Source organism: Camelus ferus, chromosome 14 (genome assembly GCF_009834535.1).
Source record: "Camelus ferus isolate YT-003-E chromosome 14, BCGSAC_Cfer_1.0, whole genome shotgun sequence".
NCBI lineage: Eukaryota > Metazoa > Chordata > Mammalia > Artiodactyla > Camelidae > Camelus > Camelus ferus.
This window is the reverse complement of record NC_045709.1, coordinates 35,065,293-35,088,998: the sequence shown is the minus strand read 5'-3', so window position 1 is coordinate 35,088,998 and position 23,706 is coordinate 35,065,293. Positions and strand designations below refer to the sequence as shown.

Sequence of the window (23,706 nt, the reverse complement as noted above, 5' to 3'; positions counted from 1 at the left end):
GCTTGGCTGGACGGAGCAGGTTCCGGGTTTTGTTATCTCTTTGCTGGCTCCCAGTGTTAACTAGCATTTAATAAGTCTTTTCCGAAGAGAGAATCCTTCTGGCTCAAGGATGATGAAGTCGATAGGAAATTTAGAAGCTCCTTGCCACTTTCCCCTTTGTCTCAAGGTGGGACAAGAAGGGGACCTCCCAGATCCAGTTGTTTGACTCCCACACTTTCAAATTTCTGTTTTTGGCAGAAATTCAATGATGTGACCATTGAGATTCCAGGCAGTTTTCCTTGGCAGATGGCAAGGGAGGGTTTGGGAGAAGCTCTATATGGAAAGTACTTTAGGCAAGGGACGCGCGGACAAGAGTGAGACAGACAGGAACGGGCCTGCGGTTCCGCAGACGTTAAGTGCCTTGAAGCTGCAGTTAATTCTTCAGGCCTCCAGGAATAGCTTTCCGCTTCTCATTTATATAGATAGAAGATTGAATTGCACTTTGCTCTTAAACAAGAAGCTGAATTCCTTTCTATTTATTGAGCTGCACTTTCAGTAGAACTCTTGTCCTGCCAACACCAGGGCCCAGGCTTCTAGAAGGAGGCAAGTACTGACTCTTCGGTGGAAGTTTAAAACAGCAGGGGAAGAGTCTCTGGAAGAGAAGTTACCAGGCTTCCTTTGGGCAGAGCTCTGAGTCAATTTGCTGTGCCAGCGAGGCCAGACGTGCTTCTCTCTGAGCATCCCGTCTTCAGGGGCATCCAGTTTCTACTTGGCTGTGTTCTTCTAGGTGGAGGGGGCCTCTCAGAATTTGCCGCTACGCAGGGCCTGCTGCAGTGTTGTCCTTTGGCCGGCAGAGAAAGCGTAACTGACGCTAAATAAGGAAAGCAAGATCAAATGAAATAGATTGAAATTGGCATGTTCAAAACATGGCGTCAGATTGGTGTGATGTGCAACCCCTGCGGGCCCCAGAAGTGGCAGTCCTCTGACTGGCCCCACTACCATTGTCGCCTCCTCTGCACGCCCACCCTTCTGCCACGGAAAGTTCGTTCTGTTTGGAGCACTTTGGGTGAATTTGATTGGAATTTGCTTCAGTCTGTAGTACAAAAGGTGCTACTGAATTTCTGAAGTTAGCTCTGCAGCCAGCGCGCCTGACTTACAGCTGCTGTTAAGAGAGGACGAGAGTCGATGCCCAGGAAGGTCTTTCTCATATTACAGGGACCTTAGAACAGGATGAGTCAGCATAATCAGGGAGAGACGAGTTCTTCCCGCAGCCTTCAGCATTTGCCTTCTAACTAAACATGCAGCCCACATGAGACCCCCACCAGAGGGCCCCAAAGCCTGATTCTGTCCCTGAACACAGGACCCTGCTTTTGAACTGGTAGCTGGGAACATCTCGGAATGCCATGCTTTTCAAACATAAATTCTTCTATCTTATTTAGAAATTAACCACACAGATGAAAAATAAAGCCTGTAGTTCTAAGAAGTGTTGGCTTCAAAAAACAGTAACCACTGCCTAATCCAGAGAGATGGTTTGTGCCGCTTCTTCCCACATGAATCTATGTGCTGCTGTTGTGGTGGTTTTATTTTCTCTGCTTTTCTCTGCTTTGACTCTCCAGGGAGAAAGACAAACAGACATAGAGACAGAGGCAGAGAATGAATAAACATTAGGGGGGTTGGATTAAGTTCAACTGTTGTCAACTGGTGGATCTGTGGGGATTTTTTTGGTTTTTTTATCTGGGCTTTTTTCTGGTTACAGAACGTCTCTATAGTTTTTTAGTTTTTAATAATAGAGTTTCCTAAATGATGTTTTTCTTTTATAAAAGAAAAATTGCCAACATGTATTGAATGTTTTTGTTCTAGTCACTATGCTTTCTATGTATTATCCCATTTAATTCTTACAGAAACCTCTATGGTTAATCTTGATAAAAGCCCTTATTTTTTTTTTGATTCAAAGGAACTTTTGTTATTACAAAAGTAGTCCATGTACAGTGTGGAAAGTTAGAACATACAGATAAACAAAACTGAGAAGCTAAAAATACCGTAATCCTGCTGCCCGGAGATGAGCACTGCAGACACCGCAGCGAGTAGCGTTTCTGATTTTTTTTCTCTACATACGTATGTACTTTTCATCTCATCTTGCCATACTCAGATTTCCCCTTTTGTCCCCTAGATGTCCTTTCAATTGTGTTTCAGTTCACTTTGATCCTTCTGTTGCTACTCAGGTTGTCCCGGCTTTGGCCAGTGGACGCCCCTTCAAGACTGTTTTCCCCCTTTTTATACAAACCATTTATATTTGAAAGCTGCCTTGCTCTCTGGCATAAGTAGATATTCCAGGCTACTTCGTACTTTCTCTTTCCCGCATTTGGAATCCACCGTTTGTTCAGGGACTTACCTCTTTACCGTTCCCGTGGGGAATTGCACGAGAGCCAGGATCGGGTTGCTAAGGGTTGCTGCTGAAGTAAGGCTGCTTCTAGACAGTGGGCAAAACTAGCAAATTTCTTTCAAAAAAAAAATATGTTCATAATGATATTTTCAAATTGATTTTAGCATCACACTGGTTTTATTTGATTTCTTTGATTTATAAAGCACCTATTTTCTCCTTTACCAAACGTGTTTACTTGCTTTATTCTATTATGTAAAGAAAAGAGCTTTTAAATAACTTAAGTTGATTTATTTAACCTCTGGCAGCTGAGGCTCATGGAAAAAGCTGAGTGAGTATTATACCACAAAAAAAAAGATAGTCTTGGGTTTCCAATTCTATTGGCAAAACTTGTTCTAACCATAATAACCTACTGTTATCATAAAGCCAGTTTTTAGTGTATTCAACTGATCTGTGAAAAAATTTGAAGTGTTTACTATACCTTGCAAAAATATATAGGGTGGTGAGTTACAGTCTTAGTTGCTTATGGCTATAGCTCTCTGTATAAAATGAAATGCATTACTCATCATGTGACAAGATTACAGCATGTGTCTCCCGATGCTTTTAGGGAGTGTAATTGTTGACATTGCAGGCAGTAGCACCAGGAATTCGTTCCTGCCCATGCAGACTTTTTTATTCCTTGGTTTATGTACCTTTCTTTAGGTCTTCCATGGGTGGACAGGTTGCCAGAAGTGAGCCAGACCTCCCCGCCCTCTTTGCTTCAAGCCTAGTCTCTATGTATATGATGCCATCTCTGTGTAAATGACATCATCTCTGTGTAAATGATGCCTGTCTCCATTTGTGTTTGCAGGTACCTGTTTGCTCTGCAAGTGAAGCAGGACCTGGCTCAAGGCAGGCTGACGTGTAACGACACCAGCGCTGCCCTCTTGATCTCACACATTGTGCAATGTGAGTTCTGTTGGCTTCCTTCAGAAAGCATGTGGGAAATAACATAGTGATCTGCTTGAAGGGGGAAAAAACGACACCCACCCAGTAACAATGCCTTTGTGTTATGTTGCTGTTAGCATGAATGCTAATGGATAGGAAACAAAACTTGATTTCACATTCTCACCCTGACAAAGGTTGACCCGGGAATCCTTTGTCCTGGTGTTTGTCTGCTCTTTCAAGGATGAGACGCAGTTGTTGGTAAGTCGGTTGACTCAAAGGAGAAGCTTGGCTGGACAGTGGCCAAGTAGACTAAACTTGTTCTGCCCTATTCTTGGATTTAACGTTCATCATTGAATACACATTTGCCTTCACACAGAAAACTGTCAAGATTTCGCTTCTTGGATTCTGCTCTAGAGTTCAGTAAACCAAGACACATGAAGCTGGACTGAGTCTAAGTGAAGCTTAAAACTAAATCTTTTAACTTTCTTCATCTAGACAAAGGATAAATTAGATTGTGCTCCTTCGAAGGCTTATGATGATTCACCTGGGCGATTTTTTTCCTCTTGATCAAGGTGGAAGTTACTTGAAATGGAATGAACACACGTTTCAGGAAGGAAATTATGTATATAGACCAAGGTCGACATATATAAGCACTAGGACAAAAAAACTGTGCTGTTACATAATTTTAAAGTTTCTGTTGTATACAAAACAGTCCCATGTAATCAGCCATGTCCTGTTCAGATCATTGCCCAGTTAGCAAGATTTCCAGAAGTTGGTAGAAAGTGTCACTCCCTGTAATCAACCAGTTACCTTAGTCTCAGATGGCCAGGTGTTTTTAGAGACCATGCTTATCTTGTTATTTCTTGTACATGGGCATTGTTCAATATCTACCAGACTTAGCAGATAGATGTTTTCTTATTAATTTGACAAAATGATGTGAGAAAAAGACAAAAAGTGTGTAACTTTTATTAAACCTGAACTATGTTCCAGCTCTCTGTATATTATCTTGTCTAATTCTCATAACAACCCCATGAGATCATTTTACAAATGAGGACGCTTTGTCACAGAAAGTTCTGTCACTTTTCCCTTTCCCATGTTTGGCCTTGCCTCTTCATGCCGTGCGTGATGGGGGAGAGCGGAGGGCTTTGAATCAGGCCGACCTGGTCTCTGTTAGCTCACCCTGGCAAATTACTCACCCCTCAACCGCTATTTCTTTTGCAACATGGGATTAATAGAATCTTCCTCATAAGGCTGTGAATATTAAGTGATAGCATAAACATTCGGTATATGTTAAGTGTTCTATAAATATACTCTCCTTTCTTTATCCTCACTTACCTGTGCCCCTCCCTTTCCAAACAATGGGAAATTTTGAAATAAAGCTTCCTTATTAGAATAGCAACTTCAGAAAATGCCTCTGGCCCTGGGCTTTGGGTGAGCAGAAGAGAAATTTGCTAGACTCGACAATTCCTGATGCCATTTGGTCTTATACCTCCTTCCTCCCACGTTCCTTCCTTTTTAAAGTCTGTTAATAGAGTGAATCTTACTCACACATATGGGAAGTGGAGGTGCACTGGCATCTGGAAAACTGTGTGCTTGGTCTGATAGATCCTTCATCCCCAGATGCCAACAAGGGGCTCAGAATCCCGAGAGTCTTGCTTTCTCCAGTGGAAGTCGACGGGCTAGGAAGGTCTGCTTTTTGCATACTATTTGATGCCGTTGTGTGACACAGTATTCCTATAATCTTATCCTTACAAAGCCCCATTTCTGTATTTGTAAGCATCCCAGACATTCTGTCATGGGAGGAGAAATTTCAGAGTCCTGTGTGAATAGCATGTGCATTTAAGTTATTGATAATTATTTACAATATCATTGAGGTCTGAGGGGTCAGCTCGTCCACCTTCTGCAGAAGCAATATTAACGCTGACGGAAGTTTTTCTCTAATGAGCAAGATTTTCATCTCACCTGTTTCTATATATACAATCTGAATTTTTTTTTTAATTTTCTCCCTTTCATTTGAATTCACAGAGTCATCTTTCAGATAGCCTATATTTTTTTTCATCTGCTCCTCTGTGGGTGGGCTTAGATATCCCCTGTATATATTTCAGACTTTTAATTTTCTCTAATTTATTATGAATCAACCAAGTGGGACAAACTGATGAAGAGAAGACTCAGACACTAGAGAGGGGACCACTCATGTCACGGGGAAGCATGGGCAGGGCCACACACCTGCAGGTCGTATGTGTCTCCACCCATTATACCTGGCAGAACCAGTTTGTCCAAGCTTGTCCTCCCAAGATTTCATTTGGTAAAATGACAGGATTGGGGATTGTTGTTTTTCCTGGGTTTTTTTTGCTGAGAGTGGACTGCTAAGGAATTTATTATGTACAGCAGCTAATATGTAGTATCTAATAAATTAAATAATATATAGTAGGTCATATCTTGCACATTGATCAGTTCCTAAACTCTCCAGGCACATAAAAGTGCCTGTTTCCCATATTTCTGGGAAGAGAGCACATGGGAGAAAGTGGACTTCATAGTCATGTGTTGCCCTTGCATTTTAGGAGTGAAAAGCAAGTGTATTGGCCCTGATGCCAAAGGGAAAACTGGAATGCTTGACTCTTTGATGTCGAATTATGGAGAAGACTGTTATAAAATTCGGAAGTGTTAAGAAACCCAAGATTAAAGCTCATTAAGAGTTTTAAGTTGTTAGGTGAATTCCACCCCCCCCCCAATTTGCATTCTGTTTTCATGACTGTAGATTTCATGTTTGCAATTTCACCAACTCTCTAAAATTTATTTGTAACCCCAGAATCAGCACTTTCAGTGCTTTCATGGTGCCTTGTAAACATGCACAAGATGGTGAAAAATTTAAGTTGCCCTGACACACGTCCCCCCAGCTGAGGTCAAACGAGGTGACCCTCTGCGTTCCTGTTTTCAGCTATCAGATTATAAACAAGTGTCCTTTTCGTGATCTGTTTAGTGCCATGCTTTTTACATCTCTCTGCTTTTTGTTGGTGATTTCCCTGTTTAAAATGGCCCCCAAATGTCATTGCTGGAGTGCTATGTAGTGTCCCTAAAAGCAGGGAGGTTTTGATGTGCTTTAGGGAGAAAACAAACGGCAGAGAATGATAAGCTTCATTCAGGTGTGAGATATATAGTCCATGTTAATGAATCACCAAGGTACAAAGGGTAGGATGTCTTTCAAGAGAAACACACATAAAGCAAGGTCAATTGATAAAATGTTTCAAGTCTCACAGGAACCTAACCCTGTATTTCCACTGGGAACAGTGGTTTAGTGTGCACGAATTCGCTATTTGCGAGGACTTTATATAGCACCATGACCATGAATAAGGAGATGAACTGTGCTTTCTTAAGGCCAGATAGAAGGATGTACAGAAAGGACAGTGCCACCATCATCAAGGCGACCACTGAGGGTGGCAGTGTGGCAAGGAGGTCCTCCCACTTCTGTGCTGTTGTTTGCGATGGAGGGCGCCAGCTTTACTCAGGGCGAAACGCTTTCAGGAAGGGCAATGAGGAAGTAATGTTACTGACTGGCCATAGCAGCGTGGGGCTGGTAAGTGAGTGATGCTTCCAGTGGCCCCCTGCAGGTGCCAGGTGAGTTGGCGCTGTTTGGTGCAAAGTAAACATTCTCATTGGATGTGATTTATAGCCACATAGAGGCCACATCCTGCGTGATGATAGGGGGAGTGCATTGCCCAAAATGTGACAAGCTGCTTCAGGTGACAAAGCGAACAGTAGGTTTCATAGCAGTGGTTTACTCGCTTTTACTCTAAACAGCTGGGCTCTGGCCACTAGGCTACTTTTATTAAGCTTGTTGCACAGACTACGTGATAAGGCGCGCGGTCCCAGCTGTAATAAACTGCTATTGGCTGAGCTTGGAGCTAGTGTCATTAAGGGACAATTATTTTAAAGCTCTATCCTTTAAATTTCCAGATGGCAGCAATTTGGGGACTATGTTGAGGTTACCCAAGAAAAATACACCTCCTATTTCTTGAAGATGAAAAATGTATAAGAATTTTCAATCCGACTGATCATTTCCGACAACAGAACTACATGAAATTTAACAAACTTTCATTTATTTTTGCTGAATTTGATTAGGTACCTTTACCCTTATTTATAACCACCTTTTCTCTACATGATAAAGCATTTGGGGTTTGCACTCATGATTGTCATACGTGCATTTCCAAAGTTGATTGTGTCAAGTCCTGAAATTCTGGGGCTTTTTTAGAAGTCAGAAGGCCTTCACATACCAAGAATTTATTGCCTGAAATAGAAGTGACCCCTAGTTGGCTGTGGAGGAAGGAAAGAAACCAGGAACGTGGATGGCGGAAGATGGATGATTCTGAAGTCTTTTTCCCAACTGGTAGAGATGAGACAAAGTGGAAACTGTCATCTTACATCACAGCAGCATTCTTAAATGTGTCCCCGCATCCACATCCTCCACATCCAGCCCTTATGATACCTACCAGCTGGAATTGCCTTACGTTGTCGGCTGGTTTTTCCAGTTTACTAGTTGAGCAACGGTCCACTGGGAATAGAACAGATTGTGAGGTATTAATCATATGTGGCCGGTTTTTCTTTCCCTCTTTCTTTGTAGCCGAGATTGGGGATTTTGATGAAGCATCGGACAGAGAGCATTTAGCAAAAAATAAGTACATACCTCAGCAAGATGCCCTAGAAGACAAAATTGTGGAATTTCACCATAACCACATGTAAGTCTCCTTCGTTGCTTGCAACTTCCTTTGAGCTGTTTCTCTCTGTCCTTTGATGTATGTGGGCGTGTGCGCACACACACACATACACACACACACAGTGACTACTGGGAAGAAATATGCAAAGAGTGAGGGAGAGGAGCACAGAGGCTCCCATGAGTGTTGTTACTCATCCTGGGCTCTTGGAAATGCAGGTTACCCACTCAAGACCAGACCTCTCGGCTCCTTGCTTACTTTCCTGGGAGACCAGAGTAACCATGGAATTCTAGGACACCCCATGCTTTGGAGTAAAAGGGAGAGGATAAGACCAAGTCCTGGGAAATCAGAACAGGGACATGGAAGACTAGGGACAATTTAAGACTATTGTGGGGTGGGAGGGCAGAGAATATTGTGAAATTGGAGAACCTTTGTACTGTCTCTATTTTGTTTTTTTTGTTTTGATCGATAAAATATTTTCAAAGCCTTTTGTTTTTGTTGTTGTTTTAAGGAAGGCACTTGAGTCTTGGTGATAGCATGAAAGTGTTGCCTTGAACTTTGAAAGTTTAGGGCTGTTATAAGTGACTGCAAACTTGTTTCAACACAATGGTGTTTAGCTTTTATATGACCTTAAAGGAAATTCTTTGAGATTCTGAAAAGCTGGCCGAGTATGAAATAGACTTGGGGGTTTTGTGTTACACGAGCAATAGAGCTTTTGTTCTAGCTGCTCGACTTTGGGTTATAATGAATGGGAGGTTGGGTGTCATCTGATCAGGTGGCCCCATTGTTTGTGATGAAATGCCTTTTTATTTCCCAAGAGAAGGTGCTTAATCTCAAATTATTAGACACAGGGAATTCAAATCTCCTGGCCTTTCTCTTTAATTTTTGTGTTGTCAGTGGACAAACACCAGCAGAATCGGATTTCCAGCTCCTGGAGATTGCCCGTCGGCTGGAGATGTATGGGATTCGATTGTACCCGGCTAAGGACCGGGAAGGTACTAAGATCAACCTGGCTGTGGCGAACACGGGAATTCTAGTGTTTCAGGTAAGAGCGTTTAGAGGCCCGCTTGGTTCCCTTGGCAACGGAGAGATAAGAGTTGGTCCCTCGACTCTGATTCCATGTTGGGTGGTCCCAGCCAAGACCTCTGATTTTAGTTGTTTTTTAGGTGAACAGGGGAAGACTAACCTTGTCTTGGGGTTTCCCGTTTCTTCCCTTGCTCTCAGCTTCCCAATTTGATTTCCTTTGCCCTTGGTCTGGTTGGGGAATCCACAATTACAGATTTGTTGGCATTTATTGACTTTGTAGGACCACAGAAATCTGGATCTCTCCGTGAACCTTTGCTGGGAACATAGTATAATGGAGTCAAGATTTCAGACCCCCAGATAAACACCGTTTTCACACTTAAATATGATATTCATCTGGTCTTTTTTTTTTTAAACCTAATTTGTGTTTTACCTAAGTCAGCTTATTTGTGGTTTCACATTTACCTAACTTAAAAGTGTAGCGTGTTTGAAGCAACATGGATGGACCTGGATATTATCATATTGAGTGAAGTAACTCAGACAGAGAAAGAGGAACATCACATGATATCACTTATATGTGGAATCTTTAAAAAATGATACAAATTCTATTTACAAACCAAAAACAGACTTACTAACATAGAAAACAAACTATAGTTACCAAAGGGGAAAGAGCGTGGGGTCGGGGGTGGTTAATTAGGGGTTGGGGATTAACGGACACACATTACTATATATAAAATAGATAAACAACAAGGACCTACTGTGTAGCACAGGGAATGATATTCAACTTCTTGTAATAACATATAATGAAAAAGAATTGAAAAGAAAAATATATTTATGTGTGTGTGTGTGTGTGTATAACTGAATCACCTTGCTGTACACCTGAAACTAACATTGCAAATCAACCGCACTTCAATAAAAAAATTTTTTAAAGTATAGTATGCACTTGGAAAATGTGGCAGTTTTATAAATTCATAAAAACTACAGCCACGTCCTGCTGTAATTTTGCAGCAGAACACCTACAGCTATGGATCCTTACCTGTGTTTTGCATAAGGACATGACATTGTACTCAGAAATGTGTGCCCCCTTGGATACTGTTTCATTGATTAGTGCATCTCTTTTTTGTAACAACTCCGTTGGAAGAATTGACACACAATAAAATGTACACATTTAAAGTGTAACCATTCTTAAACAGAAGTTCTCAAATATGTATATCCTGTGAAAGCATCAATGAAATCAAGACTGTGAATGTATTCACCACCCCAAACGTTTCCTCAAGACTGGGTTTTTTTACTTTTTTAAATTGAGATATGGTTGATTTATAATATTATATTAGTTTCAGGTGCACAACATAGTGATTGATGATTTTACAGATGATACGTCACTTAAAGTTGTAAAATACTAACTATGTTCCCTGTGCTGAACAACATATCCCTCAAGGCTTTTGTTTTAAACAAAAGTGGATAAATCCGTGCTTTGGTTTCAAAGGGGCAGGAAGAAAGCGTCTGACTTCCTCATGAAAGACGGTCAGCTTTCACCCAGCTCTGAAGGTGTATGACCTGAAACTCTTTTTTTGAGCTCTGCCGGGTTGGGTTGCATTTCCTGCTTTGTATTTTACCGAAATAACCCCAGGGATTCTCTGTTCCTGTATCAGTTATTTATGATGGACGTTAATTACCTCAGATTCATGTCCCAAGAGCAGTTGAGGGTGAGTTTCCTGTGGGACACTAGGGAGTGACATTTTGAGAGCAGTGTGGTATTTGAGGAGCTGACTGTCCCTAACAGTTAACGACCTACGGAAATAATCTTGGAGTCCCTGATGAGCAAAAGGACAATAAAACAATGTAGTTTTCAGTCCTGCCATTCCATTTCAAAATTAAAACCCTTAAAACATTTCTAAAAATCACGGAGATAAGAAGTGCCTGACAATTGAATTAATTTGCTTTGATTGTGTTGGATAATCTGAATGTTGAGAATTGCTCAGGAGTGCAGTCACGTACAAAGCCTGTATCTGGGAATTCACCTTCCGGTCGGTGCCTAATTGCTCCATCCTAACCAATTTAAATAAGTGGTCCTGGTGTTCAAGTGGGCTCGAGAGGCATTCTCATTTCAGCTGAGACGACAGGGCAGATGGGGGCCGGTGTCTGGCAGCTCCCCGCTGGTATTCCACCACGACCTGGCGAGCAAAGGTGCCAGTGTGCGTCCACTGGAGACCACTCTGGCCAGGAAGACACCTGGGGGCGGGGCCTCCCCTCCCCAGACCTTTCCGAGCTGGAAGTCCCCTGGGCATGGGAGCCAGACCAGTGTGGTTGCCGCTGTGGATATTAAGCACGGCTGCTGGTTCGGGCCCACACCCGGGAATCTCACTCTGCCTCAGTAACTGTGTGATTTGGGACACATTAAAATCCAGCCACGCTGCAGTTTCCACATCTGTAGAAGGGAGATAATAAATCCAGCTGGCTGGGTTTTGTGTCAGGCTTGACAAGATAAGGTCTGTAACGGACTCGGGACGGCGCCCGGCACCCCGTTGGTGATGGTCGCTAATAATTGTTTGTGGTGGTTGCCATGGTTTTTATTTGTATTTATCTTTCTCTTTAGCAAGCCGCTTGGCCAGCCTCTTCTCTCCCTGGCGGCAGACTCAGTCTGAACGCCAAATCACATAATTAGCGAGAAGTACTGATCCAGGCAGGGAACGGGTGTCATCCCAGCGCTGCGGGTCCTGGGATTTCTCCAGCAAGAGGCGTCCTTCCGAGCAGTCGCACATCAGTCCTCCTTTCAGCTCCCCAGGAACAAAGCCAGCCAACCCCCAGCCATGTTGCTTCTTACGCGTTTCCAGGCTCACTGGCTGATACTTTCCTTCTCAGGGCTTCACTAAGATCAATGCCTTCAACTGGGCAAAGGTGCGGAAGCTGAGCTTCAAGAGGAAGCGCTTTCTCATCAAGCTCCGCCCAGATGTGAATGTGAGTGCCTCGGGGAAGGAGGGGGAGGCCTCCCGCTGGAGCGCGTCCTGGAGCCCGACTTGTGGCCAGCAGCCATGTCTGCGTGTCCCCACGGTGTATCCCAATGCTCGGTCACTCCCGAGTTGTCACCATCGGTAGGCAGAGGGTGAAGAAGCAGCAGCACAGATACGTGCCTGGGAGGGGCCCTGCCCTGGGCACCTACAGGCTGTCCCCTCCTCCAGCCTCGGCCACCTTGAGACCGCAAGCAGCATTCTGCCATGTTCCAGGCCTGTCCCTGCCCACACAGCAGCAGTCCCCGCTCCTGTCCCCAACCCCTGACAGGGCATTCTCACGAGCTAACCAGGCCCCTCTCCCAGCACACTCCCCGAGGTAACACACACGGCACCTGGTCAGAAGGAAGTGAGCCGCATCTTCCTCGGCCATAAATGGCAATGGAGGAGACAGGTGGCGTATTGCTGATGTCCCCAACCAGACCTGGAACGCTTTTCCCCAAGGAAGAAAGAAAGATGACAAATGGCAGTTCAGGCTTAGAGTAGCTGGGCCGCATGAAGGGTGAAATAGGCTTCTCTGGCCTGAGCTGGGAAGCAGACCCCCATGGTAAGTGGTTTTCTAAGTGAAAAGTGTTGTGAGTCCCAAAGGCTGTGTACAAGTGACGAACTGCACCACAGGGTGTCAGTAAGTGGGGGCGGCCCTGCCTGGACCTGCGAGATTCCCTGCAAGGAGCTGGAGCGGCTGGGAGTGTTCAGGCCTGTGGTCACTTCTGTTGGTGTAATATGACCACTTCAGTTGGGAGCCTGCAGTCTGGGAGTAGAAAATGTCCATATCCCCTTTCCCAAATCAAAGGACATGAATTTTTCAGCCTTGAGTGATACTTTTGTGCTCCAGAAGAAGTGCTCATTTCCTGTCTGGGCCCTGGGGCCACCTGGAGGCTGGAGCCTTATGCTTTTTAATGGAGAAAAGGCTTAAGAGCAATATTCAAAGTTGGCCTGAGCCATGAGGGAGGAAACAGAGAGAATTGGGTTTCAGTTACTTTAAGGAGGCCAAAAAGGAATTTCAGGACTTTTTTTTTTTTTTTTAAGAAGGAGATGTAAGCTAAGTAAACAGAGTTTGTTTATGAATTCTGTCAAAGGAGATGCTTTGACTTCTGCTGAGTCCAGTTTGTGTTTGTTTCAATAAGGAATTAAGTGGGGAAGAAAATGGTTGAACAATGACTAGACTTTGTCGTTAGGGGCAACCGTGTTTTACTAAATAAGTGAATTCATGGTCAGGCAATAATAAAATACACAATTGCAATTTTACCGGACACATTTATTTTCTGCCCCCTTTTCCATTTTTCAGCCGCATGCCTATGGGTAGTGGAAAAAAACCAAAGGGCTATTTTCTCTTTCTAGAGCTCATACCAGGATACCTTGGAATTCCTAATGGCCAGTCGGGATTTCTGCAAGTCCTTCTGGAAAATCTGTGTTGAACATCATGCCTTTTTTAGACTTTTTGAAGAGCCCAAACCAAAGCCAAAGCCTGTTCTCTTTAGCCGGGGGTCATCGTTTCGGTTCAGGTGAGGCGTCCCCTTCACATCTCCCCAGTTGCCAGGTGATCATTTTCCCCGAGACTTGCTTCTGGGGAGAGGTGGCTTCCAAGAGATTTGGTCGGTGGCATGCTTGCTCCGTCGTCCCAGCAGGCTCCTGGCAGACCCTCGATGTGTTCCATTTGAACGTTGGCTACCTAGCCTCAGTCAACTCCTAAAGGAGCTAATTCAGAAAGGATTTTCTTTCTCTGTAGAAGATAAAGCACCTTGTTAACATTTGGTGTACCTTTCCCATAGACTTGACCATCATTAGTTCAATTTCTCACTTGTTCTTTCAACAGATCTTTGAGTATCTGTTGTCAAATTCTGTCGAGGCTTTGGGGATATACAGTGAACACAGCTGTCCCCGCCTTCAGGAAGTAGACAGACTCTTAGGATGGTTGCCTCATAACCAAACACAGGATTATTAAGTGATTTAGGTAAAAACTTTTTCTGTTATTGATAAGGGAAATATCAAAAGACAGAATAAACACAAAAGCATGTTTTTCCTTGGCGCTGCTTTTATTCCTGGCTGGCTGAGAAACCCATTCACCTCCCAGTTCTGGAAGGAGGGGAGGTGAAGATGGCAGAGTGCTGGGGTGGGGGAAGCGGTGTTAAATGAGAATGCCTTAGTGTCTCCCCTGCTTCTTCTCGTGCTCTTCCTTTTAGTGGTCGGACTCAGAAGCAGGTTCTCGACTACGTTAAAGAAGGAGGACATAAGAAAGTGCAGTTTGAAAGGTAAGAGAAGGTTCGATGCTTCTTCCAATTTGAGAGGAGTCATCCTCTCAAGGGAGCAGTGCCCTGCTGCTCGGCACCGCTTCCCCCAGGCTCGGGGAGTTAGAGCCTCGGCCAGTTCAGTGTCAGGAACCTCTGAGGGCCTGGGGACACTCACTGGAGGATCAGATGAGACTCGAAGAATGGACTGAGAGTACCAAGCGAGGGGGAAGAGGAAACCAGCAGAGGGCAGGGCTGGAAGAGGAACAGGAGGTTACAGAGGGGATAAAGCACTGTCCAAACTTGCTCATCAGTGAGTCCTTAAGTATTGGAGGATTTGAATTGGAAGTATTTTCTATAAACTTCTTTTTTTTTCAATAAAGTTTGAATGAAGAGAAGCAGGGTTTATCGCTGTTAGCAAATGCTCATAGCCCTTACTCTGTGCCACCCCAAGCTCTGGGAGGTCGGTGCTATTTTATTCCCTTTTTAAAGATGGAGACGCTGCAGTTCAGAGGTGCTAAGTAACTAGCCCAGGTCTCAGAGCTGGTAAGCGGCCCCTGGTCTTCCAACTACAGGGGCCACTACTCTTAAGCATTGTTCTGCCGCCAGAGAGTCACAGAGAAGAGAGTAAAGGGGTGAAATGATCCTGTGTCAAGCACTATTTAGTTGCGAGTGTGTGTTTATTTGTCATAACGTTTTTCTTTCTTCACTCTAACACATTTAAAAAAATCACGGCAAGACAGGATGCATGTTCTACCATGTTCCTACTACTTAGAATCAACTGTTAACATTTTAACATTGGCTTTGAGAGTTTTATTTCTTCTTCCCTTATTTGTAGCTATTGTGGTTACAGATGTAGCTAAACCCCTCTTTAACCAACTGTCTTCATTATTTCCCTCCTCCCCTCCCCGGAGGTAACAACCACCTAATGCATGTTACGTCTGTTGTAAACATTTATGCATCCAAAAAGAACAGGCAGCATTGCTCTGGGGGTGTCCTTTTTCATCTGATTCCCAGTTGATAAACATTCAGGTTGTTTGGTGTTCTGTTTTGCGTTTGCTGAAACAGACACACTGCTGTGACCATCCTTGTCTGTTTCTCCTGAAGCAGATCTGAGGTTTCTCCCTCCCTATATCCAGAAATGTAATAAGGAAGCTTATTTGCACGCGTTATCTAAATGGAACAAACACCCCATCATTTTCTTGGATGATCCACAGGTAATCTTTCAAGGATCATATAAGAAGTGGCCCACCTCTCTGTGACTCAGAATATGGGTGCTTGGTGTGGGGCACACACTAAGGGAAGGAAAAGATTAGAGAAAGAGGGGTTGATGGTGTGAAAAAACACTGTTGAATCTATAAATTCATTCCTGGGGCAGCCTGGTCTCTGATCTGAGTGCTGTGAAGGAGTTTGCTGCTCAGTGGCAATAGCCTCTATTATAGAACTGATCTGGAAAATTAGACCCAAACCACACACTGATTTCATATTGTTAGACCATTGCTTGCAATTCAGAGCGTCCGCAGGCCCAGCCAACTTCTCCCTCCACTGACATTTCCCAGAACTATAAAGTTAGTGTTCAGAGTCTGGTGCTCCTGACAAGCTGGCCCACCGCTCCAGCAGGAGCCGGCAATGGCTGAGAACTTTGTCAAGGCTGAAGCAACCCCTGAATCCTACGAGTGCTGTGGGGTGGATGACTGGGTCTGTTTCCAGGGCACATTTATCCAAACTAGCTTGGGTGCCTTCATGGTGGAGGAAGTGCCTTGGAACAGTGGTTATTTTTCCATTAAAAAACAAAACAAAAAAACAACTCACCTAACTTTAGCTGTCTTCTGTGATTTCTCCCAGGAAACACAGCAAGATTCATTCCATCAGAAGCCTTGCTATGCAGCCTACAGAGCCGAATTCAGAAGTGCCAAAACAAGTCAGTGATGATGGTGTTCACTATTACAGCTCTGTCTGTCACCAGACTTCCTCTGCTGAGCCCTGTGTCGCCTAGCATGCTGTTGGATTCTCTGTCCTTCCCCTCGGGGGTGTTGTATGGAGGAGAGCCAGACACAGCCTGAGCTCTGGGCCCTGGGCTGTGTCCTTCCCCAGCTGACTCCCTCTCCCGTGCTCTCGCCCCAGGGAAGCTGGCTCTATTGGCCTGAACTCAGCTTAGGGCTGGAACCACCCATGGGAGCCAGAGCTGAGCCCACCCTCCAGCTAAAGGGCTGCGCTTGTGCGAAGAGGTCAGGACCTACTTCGCAAGTGCTGGGTGCAGCTCCCCTTGGGTGCCAAGGCCAGAACCTTGTGCTGGCACCGGACCAGGCGGTGAGTTCCCAGGGCTCAGATTACAGGGCAGCGGCCATGGTTGGCAGCAAGACACATGATCACTCTTGCCCAGAGGGTGGCCCGAGCTCATTTTCCCTGGCGTTGGTATCTGGATGGAGTTTTCAGGGTTTTCTCTGTGGTAAATAAGAACTTTGTTGGAGAAGAACACGAAGGCGATTTCATTGTGTGAATCTGAAGCAAGTCCTTAACCTGCCCATCGTACCCTTAGGAATCCAGTCAAAGAAATCTTTGTCATTTGTCTGAAGTCCATGTCAGCCGGCCTTGGCGGGGGTGGGGAGTGATCCATGATATCTTCTCTTCCTCCCCCTGCCGGCACCTCCTTGGGAAGCCCTCTGTGGGCTGGAAGGGCTCCCTTGTTGCACAGAAACTTTAGAAACCCAAGGTGAGACTGTGAGTCCCGGAAAGGAGAGGCGCTGCCTCACCTGTGCTGCTGGGGACTCCGCAGTGTCGGCTTCCACACCGTGAAAGAATATTCCGGATCCTGACCAGACGCCCCGGGGAGTGCCCTGGGGGTTGCCCACTTACTGGCAGGGTGCTTTGTTCTAAGCCGGTGGAGGGCGGGCTTTATGTGGCAGTCGTTTGGGCCGCTTGATGCTGAAGGAGGTGCTGTTAAATTAGCCCCTGCGTCTCTCTCTAACCCTCTCCCTTTTCTCTTCATCTCCCCACTCCTTTTCTTGCACCACCCCACCCCCGCCCCAGGCTCAGCAGAGTGCCAGCCTTACCCTCGGAGAAGGTGCTGAATCCCCAGGCAGCCAGAGCTGCCAGCCGGGAAAGGAACTGAATGTTTCCGCCCAGGAAAGCGGGCCGCCACGCAGCCCCGCTGCGCAGAAGAGCCCGGCGGGGAGCATGCCGGCCGACGGAGCCGTCAGGGCGACGGTGGAGGAAGAGGAGGAGGAGGTCGTTAAGGACAGGACCCAGCAGAGTAGACCTCAGCCCCCGCAGCCAAGCACAGGTCCAGCATCCAGGGCTGCTAGAGGCAGCAGCGCTTCCATTCCTTTCATTGACTGCAGTGACGTAGACAGTGAATCCGACCTTCTCAGGGAACACGCATCCCAGTCACGGTCCCAAACAAATGACAACTATGAGGGTGATTTGACCAGTGGTGTATATCTGCTTTCCAGGGAGGAGAGGCGAATAGAAGCTAGGCACAGGGCTTCCCCGCACTCTGTGAAGTCCTCCCGGCCTCCTTCCAGAGAATTCCTTGACAATGATTCGGCAGACATATCCTTTGATGTGAGCGGGAGCCCCAGACTCCCAAGACATAGCTCTCTGATAGATGAGATGTTCGGGGGCTCAGGCAGCCACAGTCCCTTGGCCACCCCCTTATCTCCCAGCAGCAGAAGCTCAAGTCCAAATATGACTTGGGGCCGGACCAGGTCTCAAGGCTATGTTTCCGAAAACGGACATGACCCTAGAGAGAGAAGTGTGGGAGAAGGTACTCTCCCAAGCCCGGGTCCTCATTATGAAAACTGTTCTCCCGTCTTACAAAGGCCGTATTTAAAGAATCTTCCCGATAGATACAATAAGTCAGAGACAGATCCACTCATTCTTAGCCAGGCAGCATCACCCCCAGAGGCAGCGGATAGGCTTGATGGCCCCGGAAAGGGAGGAGTGGTTGGCCCAGCTGGCTTGGAAGGTAGGATGCTGGCTAATGGGACCCCTCTCGTGGGTCCAACCTCCAAGACCCCCACTGCGCAGGCAGCCCATGCCAGTCGCCTGGGAGACCAGCTGGCCCCCCTGCAGGTGACCGAGGGCTCCACCAGCAGTGGGACTGAATCCAGCGATTCAGACTCCGAGATGGTGACCCCTCTGAACCAACCCCTTGTGTTTGGTAATCCAGCCGTGCTAGGTTCCCCCTCTGTGGAAAGGAATAAGAAGTCCCTGAGTGGCCTGCGTGTGAAGAAGGAGAGGGAGGAGAATGAGTGAGGATACTCGAAGGCAAGTCTTCAAGTGTCGGGAGCCTGGGTTCCTGAGTCCCGGCTTTCGGTGGAGATGATCTGTGCTAGCGACTTGTGCATTTTTAATCGACATTTGTTAGAGGAAGTTTGGGACAGGCACACGTTGGATAGGGCATGCCTGACTTCTCAGAGAAACCGAACTTCACAAAGCCTGACAAATTACCAAGAGCTTGTTTATCTTTCTGGTGGAAGGCTAGAAAGAAATACTTTATTACGAATCTGATCAGTGTGTAGCGTGTCATATTTATGTGGAAATTTTCTTGTATGTTCAGTTCTGTAGGCAGATCACCCTCCCATTTGGTTGAGTCTGGGGACTGAAATAGCACTGAGACCCCAGGAAAAGTGTTGGTTTTACTTTTAACCCCCTCTTGAAAAGGGGGGCTGCTTTTCTGTGCCTCGTAAAGTGAGAAACACAAAATTCAAGGCCAAATGTAAGTTGATTGCTAGTTGAGGTGAAGTGTTTGTGAAATCTTAGTTAAGACTAGTGAATATTTTAATCAGAAGCACATGGAATTACTTCTTTGCAGACTTTGTATGAAATGATACAAAAGTCATCGAATCTTCAGGAGCTGTAAGTGACATGAGATTGCTGGTTTGGTTTGGGTTTGCTTTGGTGGGTCAAATTTGTTGGTTATGTTTGAAGAAGCTGTAACTGGCGAGCAGAACCTCTTGGTGAAGCACAGACATGCTGTCAGGCGATGGTGCAGGAGGAAGTAGGTACTGTTGTCACCAGGAGGTTGGCAGACTGAATGCTGCCTTTGAATAGTGCACAGCACAGAGAAGGGCCGAGTCCCAGTCTCATTGCCTTGGTTGAGTTTTACGCACATTCTTAACATTCACTCTCTTGGGAACAGTGGCTTCTCTCAGAAGCTGACTTATGGCTGTTCCTCTGTGCAGGAAGAAAGAAAGTGAAAGTAGCAAGAAGTCTGGTTTCTTTTTAAATCTTGACCACCTACACCAGTGCCTTTCACCCAGCACTCCTGCATTTCAGATGAAGAGCCTGGTTTGGACTTGCTTTGTGTCTCAGCCTTAGTTGCACCTTGGAATCACCTAGGAATTTAAAAATTGGCATTGCCCGAACCCTGACCCTAGAAATTTTGAGCTCATTGAGCTGGGGTGCCTCTTGGGCTCCCCAGATGGCTCTGCTAGGCAGCCAGGGTCACTCCTCGGCCAAACACGATTGCCTTCTAGACTCTGGTGGAGTGTAAGGAAAGCACTGGCTGAAATTCTGGCTTGCTTGCTGAGTAAGAAAAGGGTCACAAATGAAGTACTTTACTTCATGCCTGTTATTTGGTACTTTTTAGTCTTTGGTACTTTTTTAAAAAGATAAATTGTAGAGTAAAAGTTTTAGATCCTAAGTAACTATAAAATCCTCGAGCAGAGTTGTAACAATGATACATCTGATGTCCACCATGCCAGTGGCCTTAGTAAAACCTCATCCTGTGGCTTTGTCATGCAGAAGGGCTGATCATGGGTAGGAAACGGAGTAGAATTTGGCAGCAGTATTTCACGAACAGAAATATTGACTGACCTTGTGGTTCACAAGTGATTATCTGTCCACATGAATGTCCAGAGGTTGGTTTTAAAGATTCTGAAAACTTTAATCCATTTTTACACACACTTTTGCTCTGTCTTCCTAATCATTTCATTCAGTGCATGATGGATGAATCAAATTGATTATTGGATAGCTTGAAAGATGTTCATTGAAGTAGTCTATTCATGTCTTGCTTTAGAATTACATACTTAACAGTCACAGAATTTGAAAGCCAGAAGGGACCTTAGAGATCACCTAGGTTAAACCTCATTTTATAGATGAGAAACCTTCTTCCAGTGAAGAAGTCACAGAAGTTATACAGCTGTTGCATGACAAAGCTAGAGCCAGACCCTTGGTATCCGGGCTTCAGCATTTTACTCTATGTGACGTCTGGATGCAATAGGTCGTTTTAGATTTAATACTTTATTTTTTGAGACTCTTGTATGCATTAATAATTAAAATCATGTGGAGACTAGGAATCATGTAGACTTGACTTAGGCAATGACAGTCCTACTAGGTAGGAAGACCTGCTTTTTTATATTGCGGGGTTTTGCATTATAACACATTTTTGCATATTCTGTTTTGAACTTAGAGAAAGATGTTAATTTGCTGTAGAAAAATTTAGTTAAATGGGAGTGTAGCGCAGTGACACTTGGAATCCTGGAGTTTATTTGTGAAGGTGGTCTGTTGAAATGAGTTTTCTTTTTACTTCTAATCATACAGCAGTCTGATAGTGAAATACGAATGAGCAAAAGGGTTGAACTTACCCAGAACAAAATGTGAATCATCGCCATGTCAACCCCCAAAGCAAAACACGCTCCAGTAATTATTTTGTTTGGCTTTTTCCCTCAAGAAGTGATTTTTATCTGAAGTGTTTTAAAAGCAGCTGATCAACAGTGGTGTCCCCTGTCCTGCACTGACAAGATTTTCCACTGTCAGGGTCACTGGTAGAGTTTTTCTCAGGTTGGTTTCATACCAGCCACGTAACTGAATTTTCTGCTTCTCAGCCAGCGTTTATGAAAGTGCCAATCCTGGTGTGGTTAATGGTGCTTAAAAGAAAGGAGGGGTATGGTTTGTTCAAAAGCCACTTACCCTGAAGTGCTGCGAATACTCACTAATTGCTTCAGGGAGCGCTTGCCCCGCACTGGTAAAGAGCACTGGTGGGACAGTCAGCCTCCCACCAGCTTTCTTTGGTCCTGGCAGTAGAGCCAGCTGACTGAGGTGGAGAGGTCAGGGAAAGCCACGAGTGTCCACCATCCCACCTTCTGTGCCCTCTGCTTGTGAGACTCCGGTCCCCAGGTCCTTACCTGGCCGCTGGAATCTCACTGCGTGGCGTAAGAAGGGCGGGCAGATCAGAGAGGGGGTCAGGTAGGAGGAATAAGCAGTGGAGATTAGAGACCTGTGAATTCTTGCAGATTTCCAGGCGGTTTCCCAAGACCTTCAGCCAGTTTTTCTAAGACAAGAGCTAGTGTAGGGTCTCCTGCATCAACAGGGAAGCCAAGGCTTCAGATCGCGGCTGCTCTCTGAAACAATGTCTTAGGGGCTTGGATAGAAGACCAGCTGTATAGAGAAATAAATCTTCAAGCCACTCAGGGCTACTCCAGGGCCTCCTTGCACTAATATCTTTTGTTAGATAGTGTTTCAAAATATGTAAATTATAGATAGACCCTTTTGGGTTGATTTTTATTGCTGCTTGTTCAAGGCAATATAAAAATGCAAGAAATTCTCTTAGCGTGAAGAAATGCGTTTAATGGGTTCCAGAACTTAAAACGCGTTGCTCCAGCTCCCTCAGCAGTCATCTGTGTGACCTTGACGACCTTTTATTAGACAGGCATTTAATTAAAGGAAGTCTGTGGGCCAGATTCTTCCCCACACATGTGGTTCCTAGTTGGAAATTCCTCACAGATTTATTTTCTGTGCTGCTGTGGCCTGCACTTAAAATGTGAATACTTCCAATTTTATTCTCGAGAATTTCTTTGAAGATTCAAACCAAGCAATGCTGCTTTAAGAAAAAAAAAAAAAAGCTAGACCCTGCAAAACCAAAATGCAGCGTGAGCCTCTGGAAGTTTCTACCAAGTATACGAAGTCGGGCTGTCCTCAGTTGAATGGGAGCTCCACTTGCATCTTGGCTCTGGAATCATTTTGATTGTGCTGTAAAGCAGTTCCTAAAAAAAAAAAAAAAAGAAAGAAAAAGAAACACTGCAAATACTAAGCTGTCATTTTAAGCTTTGTTAAAACTGTTGTGAATGTGCACAGCTCCCTTTTTTCCTAACTGTAATCAGTGTTCACATTCAAATGCTTTTAATCAACGTTTTCCACTTAAAATGCTCTTCCATATTTCATCACAGTATGGGTTTGGTGCAATTGGAATCATTAGTGAGTAACTGAGTTCCAGGTAGGACCAACCTTCAATTAGGAAATTTGGGGGCCCCTTCATTAGATTTATTTTGAGTTTATCTGCTTCTGTCTCGATCACTCTTCTTTACCAGGCCCTTGTTACTAGCCAGAACGTCAGAGCTTTCCAAGTTGTATCCCCAAGGAAGGCTCTTTTTCCCTGGGTTTTCTCCTTTGTAGTCTGTGAATTTCCTTCCTCTGATAATCAGGAGCTTAGTTCTCTAAGGCTGGCCTTCCTCTAGTTTCCTGGAGATGCGTCTACAGTTGACTCTTTTTTTTTTTTTTTTTTTTTAATTTTTCTTTAATGGAGATACTAGGGCTTGAACCCAGGACCTCATGCATGCTAAGCATGGGCTCTACCACTGAGCTTTATCCTCCCGCCTTTCAGCTGACTCTTGAACAACACAGGTTTGAACAGTGCAGGTCCACTTACACTCAGATTTTTTCAGTAGTAAATACTACCCAGTCCAAGGTTGGTTGAATCTGCAGATGCAGAAGTGCAGTTACACGTGGAGGATGGACTATAAACTTCATGTGGACTTTCCTCTGCTCAGAGGGTCAGCGCTGTATTTTATTGCTGCCAGTTTTACAAATCAAACTGCAGAAGAGTCCTTCCGTGCGGTCTCTGCAATAGAGTAAGTTTCTTTGAACCTGAAAGAGGTGAACATTTCAAAACAGCCCATCACTGGTAGCTCTTGGATGAGTTTTACATTCAGCCGTGTTAGCCAAGTTCATAAGAACGTGTGGGAGGATTGGTCCTAGTGAGTGAACATATATAAGAAGGAAGTGATTAAAGAACTTGACTCTGGCAACATTTAAAGAATTTCCTGGCCCTGCTTCTTCCTTGTTAGTTTAATTCCATCTGTTTCTGTTTAGCTGAACAAAATGTAATACAGGGAAGTGGGGTCTCTAGTGCACACCGTGCATACCTCTAACACCAGTTGCTGGTATTTAACTGAAGCCATGACTTTTAGATCAAAATAAGGCAACCCCTTAATGTAGCAGCTCCCTTTTTATTAAAAGTAACAATAATAATGAAAAGCAAAAAATATACATATCCATGATGACTTGACCTAGTGTTGTCAGCTCAAAGATCAAAAGTGGCCTGGTTGCCACCTGTTTGGATACATACTTGAAAAGGGTTACATCGTGTTTCCTGGGGGTAACCTAGGGATTTTGAATATTTCCACCATGAACAAAAGTTGCAAATGCTGATTTGTGCATCATGTATATGT

General features: G+C 44.8%; 1 protein-coding gene across 5 annotated transcripts in view; it reads left to right on the top strand.

Moving 5' to 3' along the window:
• FARP1 (FERM, ARH/RhoGEF and pleckstrin domain protein 1) overlaps positions 1–23,706 on the top strand; it is a 277,212-nt gene that overhangs the window by 203,983 nt on the left and 49,523 nt on the right. For all 5 annotated transcript variants that reach the window (XM_032496743.1, XM_032496745.1, XM_032496741.1 and 2 more), the window contains 8 exons: positions 3,210–3,307; positions 7,905–8,019; positions 8,893–9,040; positions 11,881–11,976; positions 13,368–13,531; positions 14,210–14,278; positions 16,100–16,175; positions 17,285–17,537. In XM_032496743.1, coding sequence (XP_032352634.1) covers positions 3,210–3,307; positions 7,905–8,019; positions 8,893–9,040; positions 11,881–11,976; positions 13,368–13,531; positions 14,210–14,278; positions 16,100–16,175; positions 17,285–17,537 — 1,019 coding nt within the window. The remainder of the gene's footprint in view (positions 1–3,209; positions 3,308–7,904; positions 8,020–8,892; positions 9,041–11,880; positions 11,977–13,367; positions 13,532–14,209; positions 14,279–16,099; positions 16,176–17,284; positions 17,538–23,706) is intronic.